The following is a 25,053-nucleotide window of genomic DNA, read 5'->3' as shown; positions in this document are numbered from 1 at the left end:
AACCCCTCTTCTTTCGGCAGGGAGGTGGCAGCAGCAGGGCTCCAGGCTCAGCATCTCCCAGACATGGCAGTGTCCCCGGGACTGTTGTGGGTAACACAAGGACTGTGCTGTGCTCCCACTCAACACCTCTTTCAGCCCCTCCAGAACCCCAGTGGCTCTGGGATGATGCTGTGGGCAGAGGGGAAGTTTCCTGGGATGCAAAAAGGGGTTCAGGGGGTGGGGAGCTTGGGAGTGGGGGAATATGGTAACCCCCACTGCAGGGCCAGGCTTGCTCCGGGGCCAAGTGCAGATCTCTTGCCCGGCAGTGGGCAGATTTCCCAACAGAAACTGGCTCGGGGCTTCCTGTGGCAGTTTGCCCATTGTGGCCGTTGGGTTGGGAAATGGGGGAGCGGAAAAGGGGGTGCAAAGAGGCGGTGATTCCTAGATTGGGGCAGGATGGAGTGGCTGCATTCACAGGAGGGGGTTACATATTGACAGGGCTGAATTTCATGGAGGGGCTGTGAGTGCAGCCCCTCCAACCCGCCCCGCACCGGGCACTACACAGCCAGGACCCGCTTCGGGACCACCAGCAGCCGCCACAGCTCCGGGGGTCCCCGAGGCCGGATGATGGGTGGCGGCAGTGGCGGGCCAGGACCCACCTGGGACCCCCAGGAGCAGACGAAAGCCCGGCGCGCCCCGAGGCCGGATGATGGGCGGTGGCAGTGGCGGGGCGCGCCCGGCAGACGGAGCTGTGCGGGAGGGAGGCGGGAGCACCGGCGCGGTCCCGACATCCCTGCGCATCCCGCAGCCCCGCCGGGGATGCCGCCGCCCGCCGGGCCCTGAGCGCCGGGACGCCGGCGGCCGCCGGCCCCGCTCCGCCGCCCCCTGCGCCCGCCGGAGCCGCCGCCGGGACCATGGAGTGAGTACCGGAGCCGCGCCGGGACCCCAGCACCGGGCCGCGGGCCCCCCTGGCCCCGCCGGCCGAGACCGCAGTACCGGGGAGGGGGGAGCGGGGAGCGGGGAGCGGGGGCCGCGGCTCGGGACCCCCGCACCGGGGCTGAGAGAAGCTCGCTCTGTTGGCTCACGGAGCTCGTACCGGGGGTTCGTACACCCCCGATGGCGGGGCTGGGGAATCCGAACCTGGGGTCTTATATCCCTCTGCTTCTGGGGACCCAGCACCCCAAAAGCGGAGGCTCGCATCCCCCTGGTTCTGGGGATTCAGGACCCCAATGCTAGAGGTTTGTATTCCCCCTAAGCTGAGGCTTGGGACCCCAAAACCGGGGGTGTGGCTGACATCCCCCCAATGCCAGGGCTAGTGACCCCAAAACTGGGGGCTCACACCCCGCCAGATGCTGGGGCTCAGGACCCCAATACCGGGGGCTCCCGTCCCCTTAGTTCTGGGGTTCGGGACCCCGATACAGGGGCCTCCTTCCCCCCAGTGCCGCTCAGCAGGTGCGGCCCCTCCCCGGTCCCTGCCCCGCCGTGGGGTGCTGGAGCGCCGGCTCGGGGGGCAGCAGCAGAGGCCCCGGTGTGGGTGCGGGGGGTGCAGAGGGTGCGGGGGGTGTCGGGGCTGGCAGCGGTGCAGGAAGCGGGGGGTGGGGAGGGCGTTTATTTTTGTGTTTTGAACCTGTTGTTGCTGCTGCGTGTGGTGGGGTGAGTGGGTGGCAAGAGCTGCGGACCCCTCCCTGCACTGCACCCCCAGCCCCTGCCCGGGGACCCGGCTGTGGCCATGGGTTCCTCATAAACGGGGTCCCACCGGAGAAGTCTGGACAGATGGACACTCTCCGACCCCGGCCTCATCCTTTGTGTGCTGCGGTGGGGCCCTGCCCGGTCGCTGGGAGCTTGGAGCCGGGCGGGTGGGGGAAGGCCGGAGCAGGCTGAGGCCACTAGGGGCTTGTGGCCACGGGCTGTCCTGCCCGTGTGCTGGTTTTGCCCCTCAGGGCCAGCAGCAGCTGGTGCCAGGAGGGCACAGCGCTGGGTGGCTGCTCGAGGTGCTGGAAGCCAGCGCTGGCCCTGTCTCACCCAGGCCTTTCCTTCCCTCCCGTGGCTCTGGTCCCCATCATGGTGAACATCCCAGCACCGCCTGGGTTTGGCACTGGGGGGTCCTGGGCACCCAGCCAGCCCGGGTCAGCCACCCTTTGCTCCTCGTGGGCACCTCACCTTGCACTGACCATTTGCCACTGGCTACCGAGACCACGGGTGCTCAACAGGTCCCTCTCATCACCGTCTGCCTCCCACCTGGGCACCCCAAGAGGCCATGGGGCACTGGCGAGGGGTGAGGTGGGGGTGTCCTGGGGCCAGGGTGGGCTTTGGCTGATTTGGGGCTGGAACTGAGCTGGGGGCACCAGCAAGGATGCAGGGATGTTTTGGAGATTAGGGTGCAGCAGCAGCAGGACTGGGAAGGCAGAGTGGCTGCCCGTGCTGCTGGAGGGGCCGAAGAGCTGGCCAAGGCAGGGCCACAGCTTCGGGCAGCTCCACGGCGCCACAGACCCTGCAGGAAAGAGCCTCTTTGGGGAGGAAAACGTGTGTGATTTGCCAAAAGGCAGCAGCGAGGGGAAGGGCAGAGCCGAGGGGTGTGACGTGCCCTGGGGAGGGGGTGAGGAGCTGCCGGGCTGGACTCTGGCTCTCCTGGGGCGGAGGCGTCTAGGGCTGAGGTTGAGGTGGGGGATGGTGCCGGACAGGGTGGTGGCTCCTGCCCACGGGCTCCACACGCTGCCATTCACCCCCTCTGGACTGACCCTCCCAGCAAGGACCAAAGAGCCCATGGAGGGGTGCAAAGGCTTTCCCCCACCAGCTCCATACACTGGACCTGCCAATGTCTCTTTCTTTCGAGTGAAACTCTGTGACTGACCCAGGGTGGGGGACACAGCCACAAAGCAAAACAATGTGATCTCCCAGCCACTCTACTCCAGAGCCTGGCTGTGGAGCTGGAGGATTAGGAGGGTCCCAGGGCAGCTGGGGACATGGCAAGGTGCTGCCCTGCTGTTGGCCTGGCTCTGCGGCAGCCAACGGGTGTTGGGGCGGGCACTGCTGCCTTTGCCTTGGCTCCTGCTTTGCCTTGGCACCGGCAGTGGCTGGAGGAGGGTCCTGGCTGCCACAATCCACTGGTGCCCAGGGAGGTTTGGCAGAAACCTTCCAACTCTGGTAAAGGCTGCGCTGGTCCCACTGGAACTGCTCGTGTGCCTTCTGCTCCCACTGCTATCAGTGCTTGTGAGCAGCTGGAGATCCTGCATCTCACATCTGGCTGCTCTCGTGGTTTGTCTCAGTTGCTGCTCTCCCCTTGGCTCTGAGGGTCTCCTTGGAGCAAGGGCTGTCCTGGTCCTGCCTTCCCAATCCTGATCCAAAGCTGACAGTTGCACGCAGGGGAAGGAGAGAGATTTCTGTCTCAGAAACAACCCATGAGTCCTTTGGGAAGGGACTCAAGACTTTGCTCTCTGCTGGCATCTAGGGAGAAGAAAAACCCAGGCCAGACCTCACTGCCTCCTGGCCACGTGCGAGGAAACAGAAGGGGTCAGATCCCTCCTGTCCCTGTGTGGAGCCACAGGAATGGCACTGTCACCCTTCCCAGCTCTCCCAGAGGAGGCCATAAAGCTCCAGCACAGATGGCCCCACAGCAGCACCCAGCCCTGCTCAGGGCTGACAGATCATGGGGTTCAGAGTTCAGCTGCAAGGCAGGGCCTCTCGGCTGGACCTGCCTTGCTGGGAGGAACTGGAGCAGGTTTCCTGGGAAGCTGCTGGTGTTGGTGTTCCTGCTTCCTGGCCAGAAACAGCCCCTTTCCCCAGGGGGATGGGGGTTCACATGGCTGGAGCTGTGCTGGGAGCTGTGCTGAGGCTCCAGTGGTGGAAATGCCAGAGGAAAGCCGGGGAGGTGCTGTGTGCTGGGGCAAGGTTGAGCGGAGGTGCCAGGATTGGGGCTGGAGGCACAGCCCAGATTCCTGAGTCTCTTCACTCCATCCGGAGACAAGCAGCCCCCAGGTCCCAGACAGGAGGCACTGTCAGGAGCAAGGATGAGCCCGGAGGAGGGAGAGGAGCTGGGTGGATCCTGCCCCAGACAGGTGTTTCCTGGCGGAGCATGGCTGGATGTGGGTTGGGCTCAGCCCCTGGGCTTGGCGCCGAGGACTGAGCTCCCTGCGGATGTCGGGGCTCACAGGGGTGATGCCAGGATTCATGTTCTTCCTGGTTCCTTGGAGCCTCATGTGTGCCTGTGTTCATGGCATTGCTGTGGGAAAGCCACGCTGCCACACGAGAGCAGGAAGCCAGGGATGGCTGGTGACAGGAGACAAGTGCCACTTCCTGGCCAACGCCAGGACTGCCCATCCTGACCAGCCAGTGCTCCCGGGTGTGGGGAGCGGCCGGCTCCACTCTCATTCATGAATTGTGGGGGGAGTTTCCTGGTGGAGCCTTGCTCCTCTAACTGGAAGGGAGCTGGAAACCCAAGTGTTTGGAGGGCACTTGAACCATTGTTTGAAAGATCTGTAATTTTCCAATCAAACTCCTTCCCCAAGCCTCCGTTCATCAAATATTCATGGGATCCATTTTCTCCTGGCACTCCCAGCCCACGTCTCAGCCCGAAGAATCAATCAGGCAGCTCCGCTTGCTCTAATGCATCTGCGTTTTCGGGAGCCTGGGGCTGCCTTCTCCTCCCCCCGCCTCCCTCCATCCCTGTCCCCTCCCCGGGCAGCGGTGATGGCTGGGGCTGCGCAGGCAGTGGGAAGGCAGCAGGGAAGGCAGTGGGAGCGCGGGAAAGAGTGGGATGGGCGCTGGGGTGATGCAGCAGCAGCAGGGGGAGGCAGCCACACTGTGGGGCAGGGCAGGAGCAGTCCCCCAGTACCAGGACGTGAACAGGGTCTGGACCCTGTGCTGGGCATGCAGCTCGTCAGCCTCACAGATTTCTGGCTGAGCCACTGCCACTGATGCATTTGCTTCATGGTCGATGCATGGCAGTCCCTGGGGCGGCTGCAGCCCCCTCCCCTCCCTTCCCTTCCCCTCCCTCCCGCTCCTGCTATCGGGGGCATTCGATCCTGGCCCCGCTGTTAATGGCTTTGTGACAGAGCTTTGCAGCCTCCCCATGGCCTCGTCACTCCAGCCCGGCCAAGGGGCCCAGCTCCTGGCATGGGAATGGTGCTGTAAATTAGTGCTGGTCCCTCCATCGCTGCCTTTACCTCAAGCCCTGCTCCTGCACCCCCACCTCAGTACGGGGGTGGTGCCAGTGCAGGGCATTCTCCTGCATTTCCCCAGCTTGGAGCAGAGAGGGTGGGGAGGGAGCGGAGGTCAGGGGAGCAGAGGAGCAGCTTGAAACGGCTCTTCGCACATTTGGATGAGCTAATGGGAAAAAACAGAGGAAGGCAAATAAACATTATTGTTTCATGTCAGGCGGGAGGAGACAAAAGGTCACGGGCTTCCCTTGTGATGGTGGGAAACGGCAGCATCAGCAGGGCTGGAAAGAGCTGGAGAGTCGAGAGAGAGCGCGGGTGTGTGCACGGGTGTGTGTGCTCACACGTGTGTGTGGGTCCAGCCTCGGGTCTGGGGACTGCTGCTGGGAGGTCCCAGGGCATCATCCCCCATGGCCCTGCTCCTTCTCCCTGCTCCTCGTCTGGGCTGGTGGTTCCTGAGGAGCTCAGTGGCCCCAGGATCACCTTCCTGCCCTTCCTGGCACCCAGGATGGATCGGGAGCACCAGAACCCCCAGGGAGGCCCCAGTGATACCACGGCTTTGGCCCACCAGTGCTGCTGGGATGCCAGGCCTGGGGAGTGGCACCCCAGCCCTGGGGGCTCCTTGGTCCCTCCACCGCCACGCGTATCCCCCCACATCCCCTCGGCGCTCGCCCGTTGCCATAGCGCCGTTGCCATGGCACTGTTGCTAGGGAACCATTGCCAGGGAACCGCCTCCATCAGTCACCAGGGCCGGCGGCAGCAGGGCCCCATCGCACCGACCCCCCCGAGACAGGTCATGGCAGGCAGGATGGCGCTGTTGGAGAGCGTGGGACCCTCCAGCTCCACCTCATAGCCCAGTCCCGATGGGCAGAGACTGGGATTGCCAGGGTGGTCCCCGCTCAGCCCCCCTCGACGGATCAGAGCTCCCAGGGCAGGGGCTGAGCGGGCTGGGAGATTGCAGCAAGGGACATCCAGCCTGTTTTGCGTCTCTCCCTGGGCCAGGAAGATTCCTGGCGTCTGACCTGGGAATGTGGAGACTGTAGCAAATAATGGAAAATAAAGAGGATGGAGGAGGGAGGAAAAGCAGAACAGAATGTTTCAAGAATGCTGTAAAAGTTTGGATCCATCGAACAGGGCAAGATCCAGGAGAGAAACAGGGCCCAGTTCAACGCCCTGTGAGTGTGGGGTGCCAAGGGCTGGACTGAGGGGACCTGTGGCCCCAGAGCAGGAGGGATCCTATGATGAAGGTCAGCCCCAGACTTGTGGGGCTGGTGAGGGACACACGGGACACGCGGGTGTGCAAGTGGTGCCGTGCGCCTGCGCCGGTGAAGCAGTCACAGCGTCGCTGCAAACAGCACGAAAATAACCACCACAAAAGCGACACCTTCCCCGTTTGTTTTCCTGGCCTGGATTTTGCGCATCGCAGGGATCCCCAGGGTGCGGGGTGAGGGGAGGACGGCGGCTCTGAGCAGCTCCCAGTTAATTGCTGGCTTTGAGGAGGGAGCAGGCGGGGGCAGGGGCTCCTCTCACCCTGCAGAGCCCGTTTGAGTTGTGGCAGAGCCAGTGGGGAGCCCGTGTGAGGGCACAGACATGTGGCTGGCATGTGAGGCCAGAGCCCAGGGGGTCATGTGTGGGGCTCAGCACCCCAAGCCCACCCTGTGTGTAAAACCATCTTTGGCAAACTCCCTCGCTGGGAGCGCAGAGTCCACCTCTGTCCCTTGCTCTAGGAGATGATCCATCGCCTGACAATACCTCAGTGCCTCCCACCCTAATTACTGCCACAGCTAAGCACTTCGTTAGCACCGTCTGGCGAGCAGCCAGCAGCTCCTGTGGCGCTGGAGCATCCTGGTCCCAGCCGGCCCTGCCAGCCACCCCAGCCCCTCTGCGGCTCCCGGCACTGAACCTGCACCTGGTGCTCCGCGGCAAGGGGCTCTTCCCAGGCCCCGGGGGCTGTGCTGCTGGTTGGACTGGCCTGGGTCACCACACCATGGGGACACGGGAAGGTGGGTACGTGGGCAGGTGGCTGTGGGGATGAGGATAACCCCTCTTGGCAGCACTCTGGAGGTGGGGACGCTGGCAGAGCTGTGCCGGGGCCAGAGAGGTGGCTGCCACCGGCAGCATCCCCAGCACAGCGGTGGCAGCCCGTGCTGCAGAGGCAGGTGCTGGGCCTGGAAAAGAGATACCACCGGGAGCAGAGCCTGCTGTCATGTGTGTGTGAGTGTGTCTGAGTGTGTCTGTGCGTCGGTGCACATGTGTGTGCGTGTGCCTGCGTGCGCAGATGGGAAAGGTCACTGTCCGGGAAAGGTGTCAGCAGCCAAGAAACGGGCTTGGAATGGAAAGCCTGAGCCAGATTGGAACGCAGGGGCAGCCAGAAACGTCCCGCTCCAGCCCCTCCATGGTCACAGTTTCCATCTGCACCACGGCAGGAGTGGGTCCAGATAAGAGGAGTCCTCCCAGTGCTGGGCAAGGTGCCTGTCCTGAGGGATTTGTGCAGGACAGGGGTGCCTGGAGGAGCCATGCAGGCAAGTAGTGCTTGGCTTCAGGGGAGTGAGGAGGAAACCGCTGGTGGAAGGGAAGGGTTCACCCTTTGTCCATGTGCCACATAATCTGGGTTTCTGGTTGCATGCTGTCCCAGTCACCTGCCACTGGTGCCACTCATCACTGCTGCTCTCTGCTCTCTGCAGGGTCGTGGAGGCCAGCACCCTTCAGCAGGAGAGGCTGCAGGCCATTGCGGTGAGTCTCAGGCCAGTGTCCCCACATCCCCGGGCTGTCACCTGCAGCACATAGGGCAGACACCAGCAGGGAGCAGGGTGCAGGTGCAGGCGAGCTGGTTCAGGTGCTCAGCCCCAGACAGGGGGTCTCCAGCAGCTGAATAAAGACTTGGAATGGTCCATGCCACTGTGTCCCTGTGGTGGCTCTTCCTGGGGTGCCAGAGTCAGCGTGGCTTGGCTGCATGGTTGAAACAGGGACAGAGTGAGCAACAGGCAGCTGGGAGGTTTAATTAATGAAGCAGCGTCTTGACGAGCCCCAAGTGAGGGAAATGAGTGATGATTCCCCCCCTCCTTCCCCAGGAAGGGCTGAGGATGGTACTATCCAGCCATGCCCGCCATGGGCACTAGTAATTACATTAATTAGTGAGCAGTGGGGGTCGAGCTGAGCAACCCCTCCCAGCACAGTGCAGGGCACAGCGTTGGTTGAACCCATTGCTGCCCCACGGCAGCCTCCTGCCCACCCCTGCCCCACGGCAGCCCCACTGCCCAGCCCAGCCAGCAACCGGCCGATCTCTGCCACACAAAGGGCAAATTGTTCTGGACCAGAGGAGAAAGCGCCGGGTGACGCGTCCGGGCTGGGTCTGACTCTGCTGAAATGATCTGGAGCAGCCCCAGGACGGGTGGCGGGGGGGGGCGAGGTAGAGGCCGCGGGGACTGTTTCCCCCGCGCTGGCAGCTTGCTCAGTGGGGCCGGCCGAGGGGAAGGTGACATTTTGAGATGGTGAACAGAGCCCAGGCTCTGCCCCAATTTCTCTACGCCCCCAGTGCCTCAGTTTGTCCCAGAGAGGGCAGGGAGGTGATATACCAGGCTTGCTGTGGGGTGTTCCCAAGGCTGGTCTCGCAGCCCCTGTCCCCGAGGGCAGCCCCTTGGCCCTGCTCCTTCCTGCCCGGCCATGCCCGGCGCCCACCCCCTCCCCACACCGACCCCGGCTCCGCCGCTCCCATCCCTCCAGGAGAAGCGGAAGCGTCAGACAGAGATCGAGAACAAAAGGCGGCAGCTCGAGGATGACAGGCGGCAGCTGCAGCATCTCAAGGTGAGGATCCCCCGGGACCCCCAGGCTGCCTCTGCGCCGGGTAGCCCCCGGCTGGGGAGGGCAGGACTGTGACCCCCTTCTGCTCCTCAGTCCAAGGCTCTGCGGGAGAGATGGCTCCTGGAAGGGGCCCCGGCCTCTGCCTCCGAGGAGGAAGAGGCCATGAAGAAACAGATGCAGGAGGATGAGGTGAAGACCAAGGAGCTGGAGGAAACCATCCAGAGGTAACGGGGCTGGTGTGGGGTGAGATGTTGGGGTGCAGTTAGAGAGAGCCCATGTACCCCCAGAACACCCTGGGCAGGTGGGAGCTACGATTCAGCTGGATCCCATGTGCTGGACACGAAGCAGGGTACACTGAGTTCAGAGCTGCTGGGAGAGGAGGAGCCCCCATGGTCCTGCTGGGGCTCACCCTGGACCCTGAACCCTGGCTGAGTTCTTGCAAGCTTTTGTCCAGGGGCTGCAGCCAGACCTGGAGCCCATCCAGCCCTGCGGCCACTCTGAGCATGGACATCCCTAGCTGGATGTGCTCTGCCTCTGTGTCGTGTATTAGTGGGAGCCCCAGGGTGGGGGGCTTTGGGCTGGGATCCCCGGGGGGCTGCGTGGTGCCCAGCACCCTTGATGGCAGCATGCTGGCCCCCACAGACTTCTGTCCCCATCGTGGTGGCTCAGCCTTTGGGAAGGGCAGGGGGGGAGGTTGAGAGGGAGATGCCTCAGCCCCTGCCCAGCCCCCTTGTCCCTGGGCAGCCGAAGGCGGGGGCCCGGAGCCCCGGCTCGGAGGTGTCCCGGCAGCGCAGCAGGAATGCAATCAGTCACGGTGGTGCCGCTAATTACCGAGCATCGGTGCAGAGAGGGGTCAGGCACGAAGGGGCCTTTGTGTCCGGCTAATGGCGCGGTGCATTCCTCTGCCGGCGCCGTGTGAGGAGCCCGGGGGAGCTCTGCCGGGGGCAGCTGCCGCCGCGCCAATCCATGGGGACTCCCTGCACTTCTGCTGCATCCCAGTGGGGCTGTGCTGCCAGGCTGGTGGCTGGGAACAGAGGCTGCCCTCGTGTAAAGCTCGACCAGGTTTCGGGCAACATGTGTGGGAGCAGAACGATGACACTACAGCCTCGATGGCACTGCAGCCTTGCTATGGCCACCAAGTGAGGGACCACAAGTGCACGGGGGGTTGGTCCCCCTGCCCAGTGCCAACAGTGGGGTCTCTACCATGAACTTGGTGCTGAGTCTGTTGGCTTTCCCCCTGCAAAGAGACAGTGACAGCCGTGCCAGGATCCGTCTGTCCCTGCACCTCATGAGCCCAGGGGACAATTTGTGCCTCCCCTCTCCCCTGCACCGTGTCGCTGGCATGTGTTCACAGGTCTGCTGTGGCTGCCTGCATCACAGTTACCTGTCCCACGCTGCCTGCACTGCAGCTCCCCTTGGCCTCTCAGCCCTGTCTCTCCCTGCAGGCTGGAGAAGGAGCTGGAGACGCTGGAGAACAGCAGCTCAGTGGCTTCAACCAGGGAGAACCTGGCAGAGGCAGCCAAGGAGGAGAAGGCTGAGGCTGTCCCCAACGCGCAGAAGGTGGGTACGGCTGCTGGCTGAGGGCAGGGCTGCCAGCAGTGGGGTCCCTGGCCCTGGTGGGGATGGGTGTGTGGGTGGTGGGTGTGCAGGCAGTGGGTCCGTGGTGGGTCCCAGCCGCTCCTATAATCTCTCCCTTCTGTTTTGCAGAGTCCTCTGGGCACAGTTAAGGGTAGGTGAATCCTGATCCCCTCAGCCGTGGTTCAGTGCCAGCCATTCCCTCCTGCTGCCCTGAGGCTGGGGCCAGATGGGTGGGGAGAGCCAGAAAAGAGCCCTGTTCTCATGTCCTCTCCCGGGCAGTGGTGCCCTGTGGCGGGGGAGCCCGTCCCAGGCACCAACAATGGGGGGACACTCTGCCCTCCCTGGGGCCTGACCCATGGGCACAAGTGTGATCAGGCAATGGTTTTGGCTCAGGCGGTCGCATCTCCTCTCCATCTCCAACCGACAAGAGGGTCTCCAGCAGCCCCATGAAGGCAGTAGAAGGCACTGACATGATGAAGGCGGGTAGGTGCCCACTGCCCTGGGAGGAGTGCTCCTTCCAGGCTGCTTCTCCCTCCCCTCCGCACCACCCTCGGCTCGCTGCCACCACAGCCGCTCCCCGCCGTGCCGCTCGATGCCTTTCCAAGCCCAGGGCAGAGAACATCCGTCATTGCAATCACAGGGTTTGGTTTTGCTTCCACCCCATGGTTGGTCTGTGGCTCAGGGCCCCTCCACCTCAGCCCCGTTCCATGTCTCTGCTCCAGTTTCATCCTTCCCGCTCTGTTTGCAGCTTCTCTGCGCAGGGGCGAGGGAGTGGAGTGTCAGCTGCCGGCATGGCTGACCCTGTGCGAGGCCCTGCTGCCACAGGGAGCTACGGGGCACGTGGGGCCAGCCTGTCTGAGCTGGGGGGGCTGCAGCCAGCTCTGCTGCTTGGAGGGGTTTGCTCTGGTTTGGGGCAATGGCTCAGAGCAGACCATGGCACCAGCATGGGGCAGTCTGCTGGGATCCTCGGAGCAAAGCACCATGCGCAGCACTGAGGGGACCCTGCTGCTGGCAGGGACTGGCCAGGAGTGGAAGCAGAGATGCCAAGGGTCTCCCATCCCATGGGGGCAGAGGGGCTGTCCCAGCACCAGCACCATCAGTGGGGGTTGCACCTCTGTGAGCATGAACCTGGCTCCCAGCCCAGGCCCCACGGCCAGCACCACTCACTGGCTGGACAGATGGACATGGCTCAGCCCAAGAACCACAGCAGCCATAGAGGTAAGGTGATGCCAGCAGCACCAGGATGGCAACTGTCCCACGGGTCCTGGGAGGAGGGATGTGCCAGGGATATCGCACTCGCCTCTGCCATTCACCGCTCCTTGCTGCCACCTTGCTAACACCGCTGAGCCCTGCTGAGCCCTGCTGAGCACCACTGAGCCCTGCTGAGCAACTCTGAGCCCTGCTGAGCAACTCTGAGCCCTGCTGAGCACCACAGCGCTGCCGCCACGCTCCGTCCCACGGCCAGCTGCAGAGCAAGGGACGGGGAGGGCCAGGGCCACCATAATGTGCACTGTCCTCTTTGTGTCCCAGCCATGTACTCGGTGGAGATCACAGTGGAGAAGGACAGAGTGACTGGGGAGACCAAGGTCCTGTCCAGCACCACCATGCTCCCCCAGAACCACTGTCTGCAGGGGGTCAAAGTGTACGAGGATGAGCTGAAAGGTATGGGCCAGCCTGCGCCACTGGCCGGTGGCAGGAGCCAAGGGCAGGGGATGAGGCAGCGGCCACCCGAACATCCCAGCGGGCACCCTGCGGGGTGAGGAAGAGTAGGGGCTGCTCCTGACAGCCTTACCAGCTCTCCAAGGGCAATCCCTCACCGGCCCCAGTCCAGTGGATCGCAGGATTATCCTGGCAGCATGGTGTGGATGGTCCAGCCCTGGTTTGCACATCATGACCCTGCACCGCAGGAGAGCAGAGAAGAGGATCTGTTGTGTTCAAGACTCAGGAGCCTGTCCTGCAGGCAGGGAATGTGGCACAAGCACCACACTGGTCTGTCCCACAGGCTGGTGGCAGGGAGCGTGATTGCCAGATGTGGTGGAAATGCAGCAGTAGGGACTGGTCCCTGTCTTCAGCTCCTTCTTTTGGGAACATCTGGGAACCTGCTCCAGAGGGCCTTGTGAAACCCAAGTGACCATCTTGATGGCAAGGAGCAGCCGTGGAATTGGGGCATCTTACTGGGAACTGCGGTGGCTGAGTGGACTGACCACCTTTCCAAGGAAAACACAGCACAGCACTCCCGTTCAACCCCCTCCCTGTGGCCGTGGCTGTGCTGAACCTGCCAGGCTGGTCACTGTCCCTCACTGCCCACTGAGGCACTTGCACTGACCATCGTGCCATGCCCCAGGTCAAGTGGAAAACGCAAGAAGCCCTTGGCTGCTCTGGCCATGACGCACATCTCTGCCTCCAGCGCCACGAGCAGACAGCACAGCATGCCAGGGTGGGAAAGCCCCAACTCCTCCGGGCATGAGGCCACCGGGTGCAGTGGTCCTGGTGGATGTGGCAGGAGGTGGTGGGAATGCGGTGGGGCAGCAAGTGCAGAGCATCACTGAGGTCTCAGAGGTGGCAGTGGTGACCTGCCACAAAGTGTCACGTCAGCCCTGGCTGAGCCGGGCGCCAGCAGACGCTGTCCCACCACGGGCAGCTTGGCCGGCTGTCGGTGGCCTGGCAAATGGCCTCAGCTCCTGCAGGGCTCGCCGAGCCTGAGGCTTCGGGGACAGCTCCTCGAGCTAGGCTTTTATTTCAGTCTCCCTCGCTGCTGTCAGGCAGGAACCAGGTGACGAGAGGGAGTCTGGCAGCAGCTCCACTGAGGGGAGGGTTGGGATGCTGTGGGGGTCCCAGCCTGAATGGCAGGACCTTTAGAGAGGGGAAGGGGCTGCCTGACCACACAGGAGCCGGGGCTGGGTGGGTCATGCCAGAAACAGCTTTCCCAGGTCATCTTATGTCCCCATCCCGAGCTCCCCTCACCCTCCCTCCTCTTGTCCCCACAGTGGTGCACGCGGTGAGCGCCGAGGATGGAGCCCTGCAGAACGGGGCTCACCCCCTCAGCTCCTCCGAGGTCGACGAGCTCCTGCACAAGGCAGACGAGGCCAGCGAAGCCGCCGGGCGCCAGACCCCGGCCAAGGCGGGCGAGGGGGGTGGCAGCGCCCCGGGCAGCCAGAAGCCGACGCCGCGGCGGGAGATCACGGGGCTGCAAGCGAAGCCGCGGGAGAGCGGCACGGTGCCATCGGGCGAGGGGACGGAGCCCAGCCGGGAGCAGCCCGTCACCATGATCTTCATGGGCTACCAGAACGTGGAGGATGAGAACGAGACCAAGAAGGTGCTGGGGCTGGAGGGCACCATCAAGGCAGAGCTGGTGGTGATTGAGGACGCCGAGAGCAAGCCGGAGCCGGCACACAAGGACCACACACCGCCCAACGGCACCGCGCTGGAGCCGGCGGCTGCCCAGCCGCTGGGCGAGGAGGGTGCGGGCGGGCAGAAGCCGGGTGCCAACGCCACAGATGCCAAGGAGGCCGAGCAGGAGACAGACGTGAAGAAGCAGCGCTGCAAGTGCTGCACGGTGATGTGAGCCCCCGCCGAGCCCCCTCCGCCCCGGTCCCTGCTCGCCAGGCCTGGCACACCGGGCTTTCCCCCCACCGGACACAGACCCTCTTTCTGCAGAACCGGGAGATCCCACATGGTGCCAAGGGGGCCGCAGCGGGCAGCAGCGAGCGGCGGCTGTGGCAACGCTCGCCCCATCTGCCCGTTGCCAGCCCCGCGCCACCCCCCACCAGCGCTGCCTGTGGTATTTATTAGTGACCCCCCTCGCCCCACGGTGAGCCCACCCCACCACAGCCTGGCCTCATCCCCACCTGCTGCCGACACCGGGGCCTTTCCCTCTGTCGCCGACATTGTCCCACCCGCCGTCAGAGGATGGAGCTGCCGGGCAGGGGATCGGAGGACGACACTGTGTCCGTAGATGACTCCCCAGGAGCTGGCACCAGTGGGACCTGCTCTTGGCCCAGCCCACAGTGGGCATCGGACCCAGCCCCGTGCCAGCCCCTCCCTCTGTGCCTCCACCATCCACTTCTCCAGTGGGGAAAGGCCTGGGTCTGTTCCCCCTTGGCTGCCCATGGACATCTCTGCTCCATCTCATGTCCTCATCCCTGTGGTCCTGGGCTCCCCAGGCCCTCAAGGACGGCGTGTCCAGGCAAGGGAAGGGCATCGAGGGCAGCATCCCCTCGTCGATACTCGGCTGGGGCCACGTGGGGCTGCTGCAGGGTCAACCCAGCCTGTCCCCAGGTCTGCTCTGCTCCTCCTGGGCTCAGCTCCAGGTGTTGGAGCTCCTCACTCTGGTGCTGGCAGTGACAGTCATTCCTCTGTCTCGGCTGCTGGCTGGTGCCACTGGGCTTTGCCAGCCGATGGGGCTGAACTGTGCTGTGACCAGTGCCTGTGTCCTCCTGGGGCAATGGCAGTGGGGGAAAGGGAACTTGGGGGGGCCCAGCCTTGTAGGGCAGGAATGGGGTGGGGGTCCTGTGCTTCCTCGTGGCAGCAGGAGTGTTGCCCAGCATCCCATCCCCTTCCTGCCTCCACAGTGCAGCAGCAGCAGCTTTGCAGAGCCACATTCTGGGGTCCTGGGCTGCAGTGCTGGGTCCTCCAGGGGAGTGGAGCAGCCCAGTTCACCCCAGTACTGGCACTGGGAGATGCCAGGGGTTTGGTGTCCCACAGAGGCAGCCTCCCTGCTGCCCCACCCTGCACCCCAGCCCTTCAGTGGGGATTTCACCACCAGCACCAGCGTTTCCTCCCCACTGAGACCAACTGGGGCAGGCAGGGGGGGCCCCCGTGGCTTTTGGCACCCAGTGCCCACATCAGCTGCCCCTCAGCTGCAGCAGCTGGGCTGGCAGTGCCCAGACACCTGTCCAGGAGCTTTGGGCAGGGTGCAGCCAGTGTAGGGATCCTTGTCTGAGCGTGAGAGGGTTCCTGCTACTGTGAGGCTGGGTAAGTCCCTAGGGATTCCCCCAAAACGTGTGGAACAGCATCCATGCTGCCCAGCCCACCAGGACACTGGTGATAGAGCAGCCAAGGTTGGAGCTCAGCTCCCCCAAGGCCTTCCTTCCCCCACAATCCCCTTGTGTGAGCAGTGACACCCCTCCCTGTCCCCATGACATTCCAATTGCCCCCTCAGTTACCACCCAGGCTGCAGTTTTCCCCCCAACAGAGTCATTGAAGGGCTGGAGGGGGGGCTCGTGGTGCCACCCCAGTCCCGAGCACCAGCTGGGCACCCAAAGCCTCTGGGAGAGGCAGATCTGGGGAAGGGGAAGGAGGTTGGGATGGCACTGCCAAAGGAAGGGGGGCCTCTCCTGCCCCTTCCACTGCTGGGCATCGCTGGAGCCCCATTGCTGCAGAGCAGGGCACGGGCTGGGTGCTGCAGGGCATCTGCCCCCATAGTCCTGGAGGGAATGTCACCTCTTACCACCCCACGTCAGGGGCCAAGACCACCCACCCCATCCCACCCTGGGCCCTGCAATCCCCCCCTTTCCCCCCTCGGCACCCCCTGCCCCTCGGTTGGCTTTGACCCCCAGCCCTGTCTGGCCCCTGGGGTGGCAGGGAGCAGGACCAGGCCCCCGGGCCGGGGCTGGGGTGTGAGAGGAAGGGGTGGTGGGCCTGGCATCATCCCTGCCCCATCCCACAGCCCCGTGTCCCCTGCCTGGCTCCGCTGAAGTGCACTTCCCGTGTCCCCGAGCTTTTCACTTGTGCCGAAGCCGTTTGAATTCCCTTCCCTTCCCCATCCCATCCCCCCACTCCGTTGTTTGTAAAACACCCAAACCGAGCAAATAAACTGTGTGAACAACCAGCCTGGAGCCACCGATGGGTGGGAGGAAGCTGGGCTGGGCTGGGGATCCTGGGAGGATGAGGATGGAAGTTTGGGATGGGGATATGAGGGATGGGCTCTGCTGCCCCTTCATTATATGGGCAGAGGATGTGGGGAGGAAGAGGTATGTGGGAACAAGGATGCTGGGAGGAAAGGGATGAAGGGTGGTGCTACCCAGGTAAAGGGGACAGGGCAGCCCAGATTCGTGATTGTCCCAAGGGGCAATGCTGGGGTCAAGACCCCCCAGGTCCCATCACCACATGGTTGTGGGTCTCTGTCCATCCCCACACTGATGCAGGTCCTGCTTCTGCCCAGGGCCAGGATTGCAGGGCTCTTTCCTCGGGCGGTGGGGCCCTGACCTTGCCCGGTGCCAGCCCAGGTGCCAGCACACGCCCTGCGGTGGGCGTGGAGTGCTCCTGGCTCCTTGGCATCCCCTGTGGACTTTGGCTCAGCCCCACGGTAAAACAGGCTCTGCTCACCTGCCCGGAAACGCAGAACGGCCTGGCTGCAGCAGAGCACCAGTTTCCCCAGGCCAGCCAGTGCCAACCCCGAGCAGGAACCGGGCACCAAGAGCAGGGGGTAAGTGGGACCCCCAGCACCTGCAGCTGGGGCGAGCTGGGGTCTGTCTGACAGCAGTGCTGTGCTCGGGCAGCAGAGAGGCAGAAGGGGCTTCTCGATGAGAGTGGGATCCAGTGGGGGGCAGAGAGGATGAGGACAGGGATGTTCCTCCCCAGCCGCTGGTGCAGCGTGGGGCTGAGCATCCTGGCACAGCATTGCCTGCTCGGCTGTGACACCCCGTGCCAGGAGCGAGGGCAGTTCTGGGCACTGGCGATGTCACCCACTCCACTGGGATCCGGCCAGATCCATGCACCGAGGGCACCAAGGACACTGTGCCATGGTCCTGCCCTTGTCCTGGCACGTGCCAGAGGTATCCAGACCAGGCGCAGGGTCGCGTGTCCCCAGGGAAGGAGGGAGCTGCCCTGCTGCCAGGAGCCGGGGCTGGCAGTGCCAGGGCTGCCGTGGCAGCGAGGGAACCCGCCTGTGCAAACACGAGGTTATCGGCGGCCGCGCCGGGGAGGCCCTGCGGTGTGACAGGAGAGCCGGGGCTGCCCTCGGCACGTTCGCTCAGGGCTCCTCTGCCGTGCCCCGCCCGGGACTAACAGCTACCCTGGGGCACAGGGTGCGGGGAGAGCTGGGCATCCAGGCTCTCACTGTAGCTTCAGGGCTCCTAAGTGCCTCAGCTGTGTTCATGGAGGGGCAGAAAGCTCCTGGAGGAAGATCTGCGGCTGCATGGCCACACCACCGTGCCAGCGTATTGAGGCACGGGCACGTCGGTGCGTTGGCACGTTGGTGTGTCGGGGCATCAGTGAGTGCCACAGATCGCGGCCAAGGGCAGCCCCCTGGGCATGGGATCGGCTGCAGCAGGGTGACGGCAGCACAGGAATTTGGGGACAGGGCACTGAGCCCAACGTGGTTCTTGGAATTCCTCACAGCTCCTGGCTGCTGAGCTTATCAGAGCCTCGCAGCCTCACCGCCCGCACCCCCCACACCCCACCGCTGCCACCCCGGCCACGCCCCGGCAGACACAGCTCAGCTGGGTGCCCCGTGTGGCCTCCCCGGAGCATGGGGACCCCTGCCCTGACAGCTCCCTGGACAGTAAGTGCGGCGTGGTCGGCGGCGAGGGCAGCACCGGGCACTGGGGGGATGCTGTGTCCCCCTGGCCTTGGAGGGACAGGTGCCCACGCAGGGGTGGTGGCAGTGAGGGTGTGCAGTGAGGGCTGCCGCCGTTTGGGGTGGGCAGCAGAGGGACACTGGGCTCACGCTGGGATGTTCGTGGGCATCAGCCGGTCTGGGGGCAGCCCTTGGCTCAGGGTGGGTGCAATGCAGCTCTGCAGCCCTGTGCAGAACCCCCGAGCTGGGGAGACACTGGAAAGCACATCAGGTGTCTCCTTATGGTGGGGCTCCCGGGCCAAATTGGTGGGTGCTGCAGTGTCATCTGCTCTGCCCAGCACCTCCCGTGGTGCTTGGCTGGGCCGGGGCAGCCCAGCATGGGGCGGACAAGCCCAGAACCCCCGATTCCCTGCAGTCCCACAGCACCAGACAGAGCTGAGGGAGGTAGAATGTTTTGGGTGCAGCTCTGGGAGGGGCCGTTCCGCTTGCGTGGAGCCGGCCGGGAGCCCTGATAAGAGCCCAGCTGGTTTCCCTGCTCCCCTCCTGTGCCGGCCGCCAGCACTCCCCGGTGAGGGGGTCCCCTTCGAGCCGGGACTTCGTCCCCCCCAAACATGGTAAGAGGCGTAGGAAGATGGTTTTCATTATCCAGGTCATTGGGGGCAATGAAAGAGCAAGAGTGAATCACAGCTAGGGGAATTAACAGGGAAATTCAGCTGGGCAGAGCTTCAGGGAGGGAGGCTGAGCCAGCGGGGCTGGGCACAGGGCTGGGCAGCAGTTCCAGCGGTGAGGCATCGCCTGGGGCTGGCCAGGATGTCCCAGCTAATGAGACCCACGTACTCCTGCCCCAGGAAAGGTTTAAAGAGTTCCTGGCTGGGATCCAGCCCCGCTTGCTTGTGGGAGGATGGTGCATCCCGGGAGGGCTGGAGGTGATCAGGGGGAGCTCAGCCACCTGTGTCACCGCAGGAATGAGGCACACACAGAGTGCTCTTGTCCTGGGATGAGGCAGGATGCTCCGGATGCAGGGAACGCTGGGCATCTGCCTCCATCTGGGGAGCCTCACCCTGAGCTGTGCTTGCCAGCACCGTGGCCCCCAGGCTCTGGGCTGCCCCTGCCATCACCGTGGCCTTGCTCCCATTTTGCTGCATGTTCCCAGAAGGCCATGAGTGCCTGGGAGCAGTGCCCAGTGGTGGCACACTCTGATCTGCTGGGGCTCACATGAGCCCAGCCAGGAGCGGTGACAGGTGACAGCAAAGCCGTGGCCATGCCTTGGCAAGTAGTGGCACAGGACGTGCTGCCGGCTCCAGGCACGCCCAGCTTGTCCATAGGTGACATGTGTGTCACCAGTTCTGGAGCCAGGGATGGCATCTGCTATATGGTGACAGCCGCTGTCTCATGCTGACCCACCTGTGCTGCCCCTCCCTGTCTGGCACCAGCTGTCCCAGCAGCTCTGGCCTGGCCAGCACTGGAGGAATGACCCCAAGGTCGGGGCCATTCACCGCTGCCCTGTGTGCCAGGGGGGTTAAAGTCCCCTCGTTTTATGAGCCATGAAACCATTTTTATGACACCGCTGTTTCTAGAGCTGGGCTATTTGGAGGCTCCTTCCCATAAACCACCAAGGAGATATTCCAGGCAGGGTGGCCCAGGCACCAGCACTGCCTCTCCCTGCCAGTGCTGCCTGGCTCTGGAGGTCCCTCCCTGCCCTATGCACGTGGAGAGGCCCAAGGCTATGCATGCCCAGAGTGGTGCTGAGCTGGATGTGGCATCGCCAGGAGCTTGTGGCTGAGGTTTTGCTGCCTTCGGTGGTGCAGGCAGCACTGGCTGCCTGTGGCAGGTTTGGCTGTGTTCCCTCAGAACCCTGCCAGGCTGAGGGACAGAGAGTTTCTATTGGGAACGGTGCTTTGTGCTCTTGCTGCTCCTGCTGCACACGGGGCAGGTTGGTGTGACAGTGTCTGTCCCCTGCTGCGGACAGTGGTACCAGGCTGGGAGGGCAGCTGCACCCCAACCTCTGCTCCTCCTGCTGCTCTTAATGGCTGCTCTCCCTTCCTGCTTGCAGGGCCAGCCAGGTCCAGAGCCTTGGCCTCTGCTGAACTGGGACTCCAAGGGTGACCTCGAAGCTGAGCAGTGGCCCCTGTCTGGGACAAGGTTGACAGAGGGGTGACTCTTCCCAGGAGATGGACAGAGTCACCAGGCACTTGGTGTTCCAGCTCCCACAGGCCTCTCACAGGCACGACTCGCTGGCAGACCTGAGGGCCAACAGTGATGATGATGTGTTTGGCTCCACTCAACGCAGCACCCAGAGGGTGGAAAATGGCTACAGCTGGAAGAGGAGGTCCCAGTCACCCTCTTATTTCCTGGAGGGTGGAAGAGATGTCTGGACCCCATCCCCAGACAGGGAGTCCAAGCTAGAGGTGGTGAGATCAGGAAGTCTGTATGACCTTCGGGCTTACAGGGGCGAGAGAAAACCCTCAAAGCTCTATGAGGATGAGGAGCAAGACCTGTACAGAGTCCCTCCACCCAATATCTCACCTGAGAAAGCCAGGGAGCTCGAAGATGAGAGGAAAGAAGTCATCCGGAGCCAGGTGATGAGGAAGAGCTCCACCATTGCGGAAAGGTGGAGCTCTGTGGATGAGCTGAGCTCCATCAGCACTGGCATGGGCAGCCAGGGTGAAGGCAAGCACACAGGCAGTGTCCCCACCAGCTTTGCCATCTGGTTTGACAAACCTTCCCCGGGCAGGGCTGTGACGCCTGTTGATCCTGAGAATATCGACACGGAGCAGATCAACTTCTCTGCGGCTCGGCAGCAGTTCCTGATGCTGGAAAAGACCAACCCAAGCTCATTTTTTAGCCCAGGGCAGCAGGCCATGTCCCCAAGGCCAGAGTCAGTGACAAAAGTCTCCAGGGAAGAGTGGTACAGCCCTGAGACTGCCACAAAGGTTACGAGAAGCTATGGCACTGCCAGTGCAGCAAGCCAGAGCAGGCCAGACAAGAGCATTTACCAGGTTTATGGTGTGTCCTCATACAAGACACCTGAGAAAGAGGAGGTTTATGCTCCCAGAAAGGCTCACATGGAAAGGTCATATCCCATCAGGAAGACATCCATCCTGACCAAAGCAGGGTCCAGAGAAGACCTGGATTCTGGCTTGGGTGAGATGTACACTGAAGCCACTGCAGGCTATGCCAGCGATGGAAGTACCTCCAACGAGACCATCCATGTGGATCTGAGGGCTGGCAGCAATGGGCTGGGGAAGGAGACAAGGGTCAGCAATGAGACACCCATCGAGCGGGAGATCCGCATGGCGATGGAGAGAGAGGAGAACCTCTGGAAGGAGAGAGGGATCCAGCGGCTGACCTCCGGCAGCGAGCTGGTGGAGATCCAGACCAAGCCTGTCTTCAACATTCACACGTCTCCCGGCCCAGGCAGGAAAGGGAAAGACAAAGGCCGTGCTTCCCTTTACGTCCAGAGGGAAATTGAACAGGAAACCAAGCGGGAGGAAGATCTGAAGAGGCAGGGGAGGCTGCTGGGGGCGTATGACAGGGGCACACAGCAGGAGCTGGATGAGCGCAGGAGGGTGTTTGAGCAGGAGGAAACCCCCCCGCAGAAGCCCACTCCCCTGAAGCGGGCAGAGGAGAGGAGGAGCTGGCTTAAAGAGCTTGTGGTGGAGCAGCCCTCAAGCCCCAGCCCTGCGGAAGACACCAGGGGTGAGAGAAGCATCCCCAGCTACACAGCGAGCATCGCGCACTTCCAGCTGTCCCAGCCGCGCTTCGCCGCCAGCGAGAGGAGCCGGGAGCAGCCCTCGGTGTCCCAGCACTCTTCCGCCAGTGCCAGCAAATGGGCGAGCGAGGATTCCTGGGGAGGAAAGCTTCCCGGCTCCACCCCGAGCCCCGCCAGCACTGCTGTCCTGTCCAGAGAGCACTTCTCCCTCTCCTTCTGGAAGCCCAAGGTGTCCTTCGTGGAGGACATGGGGACGCAGAGCCCGCTGCGGAGGGAGGATGGCCGGGAGGAGCAGTACCGCCTGCGGACATGGAAGCCCCAGACAGCGGCACTGATCGAGGAGGAGATCCGGAGTGACTTGCAGAGGGAAGAGGAGCTGCAGGAGCAGCGGCGGCGGCTGATGCACACGTACAGGGATGGTGCTCCCCAGGAGAGCTCCCGATCTCGGCACAGCTCTGGTAAGGCAGCAGAGGGACAGAGTGGCAGAGCAATGATTTGGTGGGATGTCTGTAAGGACTCGTGTGTGCTGGTAGCAAGTTGTCCTGGGAGAGAATTTGATACCAACACGCTGGAGTCAGCAGAACTGCTGCTGAGGAGGGATAGGCTCTGCAGGATTCCAGAGCTGCTCTGATCTTGATGACTTTGTGTCACGTTACAGCAGCAAACAGGGCTAGAAGGGCCCAGAAGGGCCCAGCTCATGCATTATTCCCCCTGATCCCTGCAGTCCCTGGCTGGGGCCCAGACACAGGGGCCAAGCTGTGGCCAAACCTGCTGGACCTGCCACAGAGGCAGTTTTGGGGCAGGGGCCTGACATTCCTGAGGGTCCCCACCCCCCCGGGAGTGGTCCTGAGGTCCCTCACCCCCTGACATTCTCTCTCTCAAAGCTGCCTCAGGTGCTAGTGGCAACTACTCGGTGTCCGGGTCTCCTGCCTCCTCTCCTGCCTCCCACCAGACGGGGATCCTGGGGCTGATATCATCCTTCACCCCACTGAGAGTGACCAGTTCCTCCCAGGGCAGTGCAGAGACCCTCACCCCTGACTCATCACATTCCAGCCCCTTCGAGGAGCCGAGGAGGAGGGTGAAGGAGGATGGAAAGGTGAACATGCCTGCTTGTGCTGGGTGGTTGTGGGGCTGGAGCCACGGGGAAGACTGGTGGTTGTGGGGCAGGAGGTGGCTGTTCCTGACTCCCACCTGGAGCTGGAGTCAGGAGCTGGAGATTCAGCTGCTTGGCTCAGTGGGAGACCTGGCGGTGGTGGCACCATCGAGGGCAGCGCCTGCTGTTCAGGGCTGCCAGCACTGGGTGGGACTGGAGAGGAGCAGCAGCTTCCTCCTGTGGGGGATCCTGGCCTGAACTGTTCCCTCAGCCCCAGGGAGGACATGACTGCATGTGCTGCCTTCCCTTGACTCTCCTGTGCTCCAGAGGGGGCCAGATCCAGCCACCTCTGGATATTCCCTTGCCAGGCTGCCATTATCTAATGTTGTTTTCCTCTTTCCACAGTATGCAGGCATTGAACCCGTTGACAAGGTCAACACAGAGGTAAAGCCTTTCATGAATGCAGGGGCTCTGCTCGTGTTGCCCTAACACCCCCTTCCCTCGCTCCTGGAGGCTTGTGGGATGGACAGGGGTGGACAGCATGGTCCTGGCTGCACAGGGCCACAGGCGACACTTGGGTGGACACTGCATTGGGCAGAGTGGGTTGGGGAGCTGGGGGGGGAGGACAGTTCTGCAAACCAGATCATTATGAAAGTCTCTTCTTTATAAAGATCCTGCATATTCTGCTCTCTGCAGGTGGTGGAAAGCACACGAGTATTTCGCCACAAGAGCGCCATGGCCCAGCGCTGGGAGGCAGGGCAGTATGTCCGTGATGAGGACTGAGGGACCCCTGGGCCAGGGGATCACCCTGTTCTGGATCAGCTGATGCATGACCTAAATACTCGATCAGTTCCACCTTTGGCCATCGCAACAATCAGAGACGTGAACCCTGCAAATCAATCTGGTTTATTGTTAAACTGATAATACTTCCATGCAATAGATCTGCTCCTTCCTCCTCCTCCCTGTGGGGTGGAAGAACATTTTTTTTTTTCTTAAGAGGGGAAAAATTGGATCAGTATCTTTTTAATCACTTCCGCCTGGAGCCAGACAGGTGAAATCACCCAGTAATTCACTTTGCCCCTTGGGAGCTGTGTCTAAGGCTTACAAAAAAGCTGTTTTATTTCTCAGTGGTTTTAGGTTTTTAAGTACCACGAGGCTGAGCATTGCCTTGGGGGTACTTGGACTGAGGCCTCTGGATAAGTGTTGCCATGGGACTTGGGAATCAACATAGGTTTAACTCCTGTGATCTATGGAGATGCAGCAATGGAATATAAATATATATATAAATGCTGTTTATTTTGCTAATTTATTAAAGAGTTGTTGCTCTCTCTCAGTCTTCCAGGCCTGCTCTGTCCGCCTGCTCCACTGGTTTTGCTCCGGTGTTTCAGAGGAGCCCCTGCAGTTGGGATGCAGGGCTGGGGCCAGAACTTTCTGGGGGCTGCGACTGGGGGGGGTCCCAAAGGCTGCCGGGCTGGGGGAGCGCCGGGGTCCCACCGGACAGGCCTGGGAGCACCTTGGGCCGGTGGGAGGAGTCCCTGCTCGGGGCGGGGGTGGCACTGGAGGGTGGCACCGCGGGATGGCACCGGGTGGGCTTTAAAGCTCCGTTCGACCCCAACCGCGCTGCGGTCCGTGCCCGTCCGCCCGCCTCCGCTAGGGGGCTCCCGGGCAGCGCCCGCGGGTCCGGCTACGGACCCGGTAAGACCCCGGTAGGGACCCGCTAAGACCCCGGTACGGACCCGCTAAGACCCCGGTACGGACGCGCCGAGACCCCGGAATCGACCTTACTCCGCGAGCCCTAGCGCGGATCCCGGTATGGACCCGCTGAGCCCCCGGTACGGACCCACCGGGACCTCAGCCCACTCTGTGAGCGCTGAAGGGGATCCCGGTACTGACCCCTCTGACACCCCGACCCCGCTCTGATGGGGTTCCTAATGCGGACCTCGGCCCGGCTCAGCGGATGCTGACCGAGGGTTTCCCCGGTGGAGCCCCAGGGAGCCGGGAGGTGCCCAGGTGCTGTGACAGGTCGGAGGGGACTGATGGCGCAACCTGTTTTTTCCCTAGTTCCCGAGCCTTGGGCGTGGGCCGAGCCGAACCGACCAGCGAGGGGGAGGGAAGAGCCCGAGCGGGGGTGGTCTAGGGGCGGAGAGAAGGCCGGCCCCGAGGAGAGCAGAGCTGTGCCCGCAGCCGGGTCACCCGGGGTCCCTCGGGAGAGCTGCTC

The 25,053-nt window shown here is 63.1% G+C and overlaps 2 protein-coding genes across 6 annotated transcripts; both read left to right on the top strand.

The window, feature by feature from the left end:
* The first annotated feature begins 742 nt into the window (after positions 1-742).
* PALM (paralemmin) lies at positions 743-16,341 on the top strand. 3 transcript variants are annotated; one of them, XM_085040421.1, is made up of 9 exons: positions 744-898; positions 7,817-7,865; positions 8,856-8,936; positions 9,027-9,157; positions 10,379-10,493; positions 10,641-10,662; positions 10,905-10,994; positions 12,042-12,173; positions 13,499-16,341. In XM_085040421.1, the coding sequence occupies exons 1-9, from the start codon at positions 894-896 to the stop codon at positions 14,074-14,076; spliced, it is 1,203 nt and encodes a 400-aa protein (XP_084896547.1). In that variant the 5' UTR covers positions 744-893; the 3' UTR covers positions 14,077-16,341. The 3 variants fall into 3 exon arrangements, with proteins under 3 accessions (XP_084896545.1, XP_084896547.1, XP_084896546.1); XM_085040419.1 differs by lacking the exon at positions 12,042-12,173 and having other exon boundaries at positions 743-898; XM_085040420.1 differs by lacking the exons at positions 10,905-10,994; positions 12,042-12,173.
* A 495-nt stretch (positions 16,342-16,836) lies between these two features.
* On the top strand, positions 16,837-24,168 carry MISP (mitotic spindle positioning). 3 transcript variants are annotated; one of them, XM_085040390.1, is made up of 5 exons: positions 16,837-16,938; positions 20,084-22,200; positions 22,627-22,838; positions 23,241-23,279; positions 23,532-24,168. In XM_085040390.1, the coding sequence occupies exons 2-5, from the start codon at positions 20,202-20,204 to the stop codon at positions 23,616-23,618; spliced, it is 2,337 nt and encodes a 778-aa protein (XP_084896516.1). In that variant the 5' UTR covers positions 16,837-16,938; positions 20,084-20,201; the 3' UTR covers positions 23,619-24,168. The 3 variants fall into 3 exon arrangements, with proteins under 3 accessions (XP_084896516.1, XP_084896518.1, XP_084896517.1); XM_085040392.1 differs by lacking the exon at positions 16,837-16,938 and adding an exon at positions 17,907-18,015; XM_085040391.1 differs by lacking the exon at positions 16,837-16,938 and adding an exon at positions 18,410-18,644.
* The last annotated feature ends 885 nt before the right edge of the window (positions 24,169-25,053 follow it).

The sequence above is a fragment of the Lichenostomus cassidix genome, chromosome 28 (assembly GCF_008360975.1).
Source record: "Lichenostomus cassidix isolate B80296 chromosome 28, HeHo_3.0, whole genome shotgun sequence".
NCBI lineage: Eukaryota > Metazoa > Chordata > Aves > Passeriformes > Meliphagidae > Lichenostomus > Lichenostomus cassidix.
The sequence above is the reverse complement of the archived record's forward strand: the minus strand, read 5'-3'. Positions and strand labels throughout refer to the sequence as shown.

Bases quoted from the DNA above. Each gene is read 5' to 3' on its own strand.
- PALM (XM_085040421.1), top strand. The intron at 7,866-8,855 runs GTGAGTCTCAGG...CCATCCCTCCAG, and splicing joins AGAGGCTGCAGGCCATTGCG to GAGAAGCGGAAGCGTCAGAC. The intron at 10,995-12,041 runs GTAGGTGCCCAC...TTTGTGTCCCAG, and splicing joins CACTGACATGATGAAGGCGG to CCATGTACTCGGTGGAGATC.
- MISP (XM_085040390.1), top strand. From the start codon at position 20,202: ATGGACAGAGTCACCAGGCACTTGGTGTTCCAGCTCCCACAGGCCTCT. The intron at 22,839-23,240 runs GTGAACATGCCT...CTCTTTCCACAG, and splicing joins GGGTGAAGGAGGATGGAAAG to TATGCAGGCATTGAACCCGT. The intron at 23,280-23,531 runs GTAAAGCCTTTC...TGCTCTCTGCAG, and splicing joins TTGACAAGGTCAACACAGAG to GTGGTGGAAAGCACACGAGT.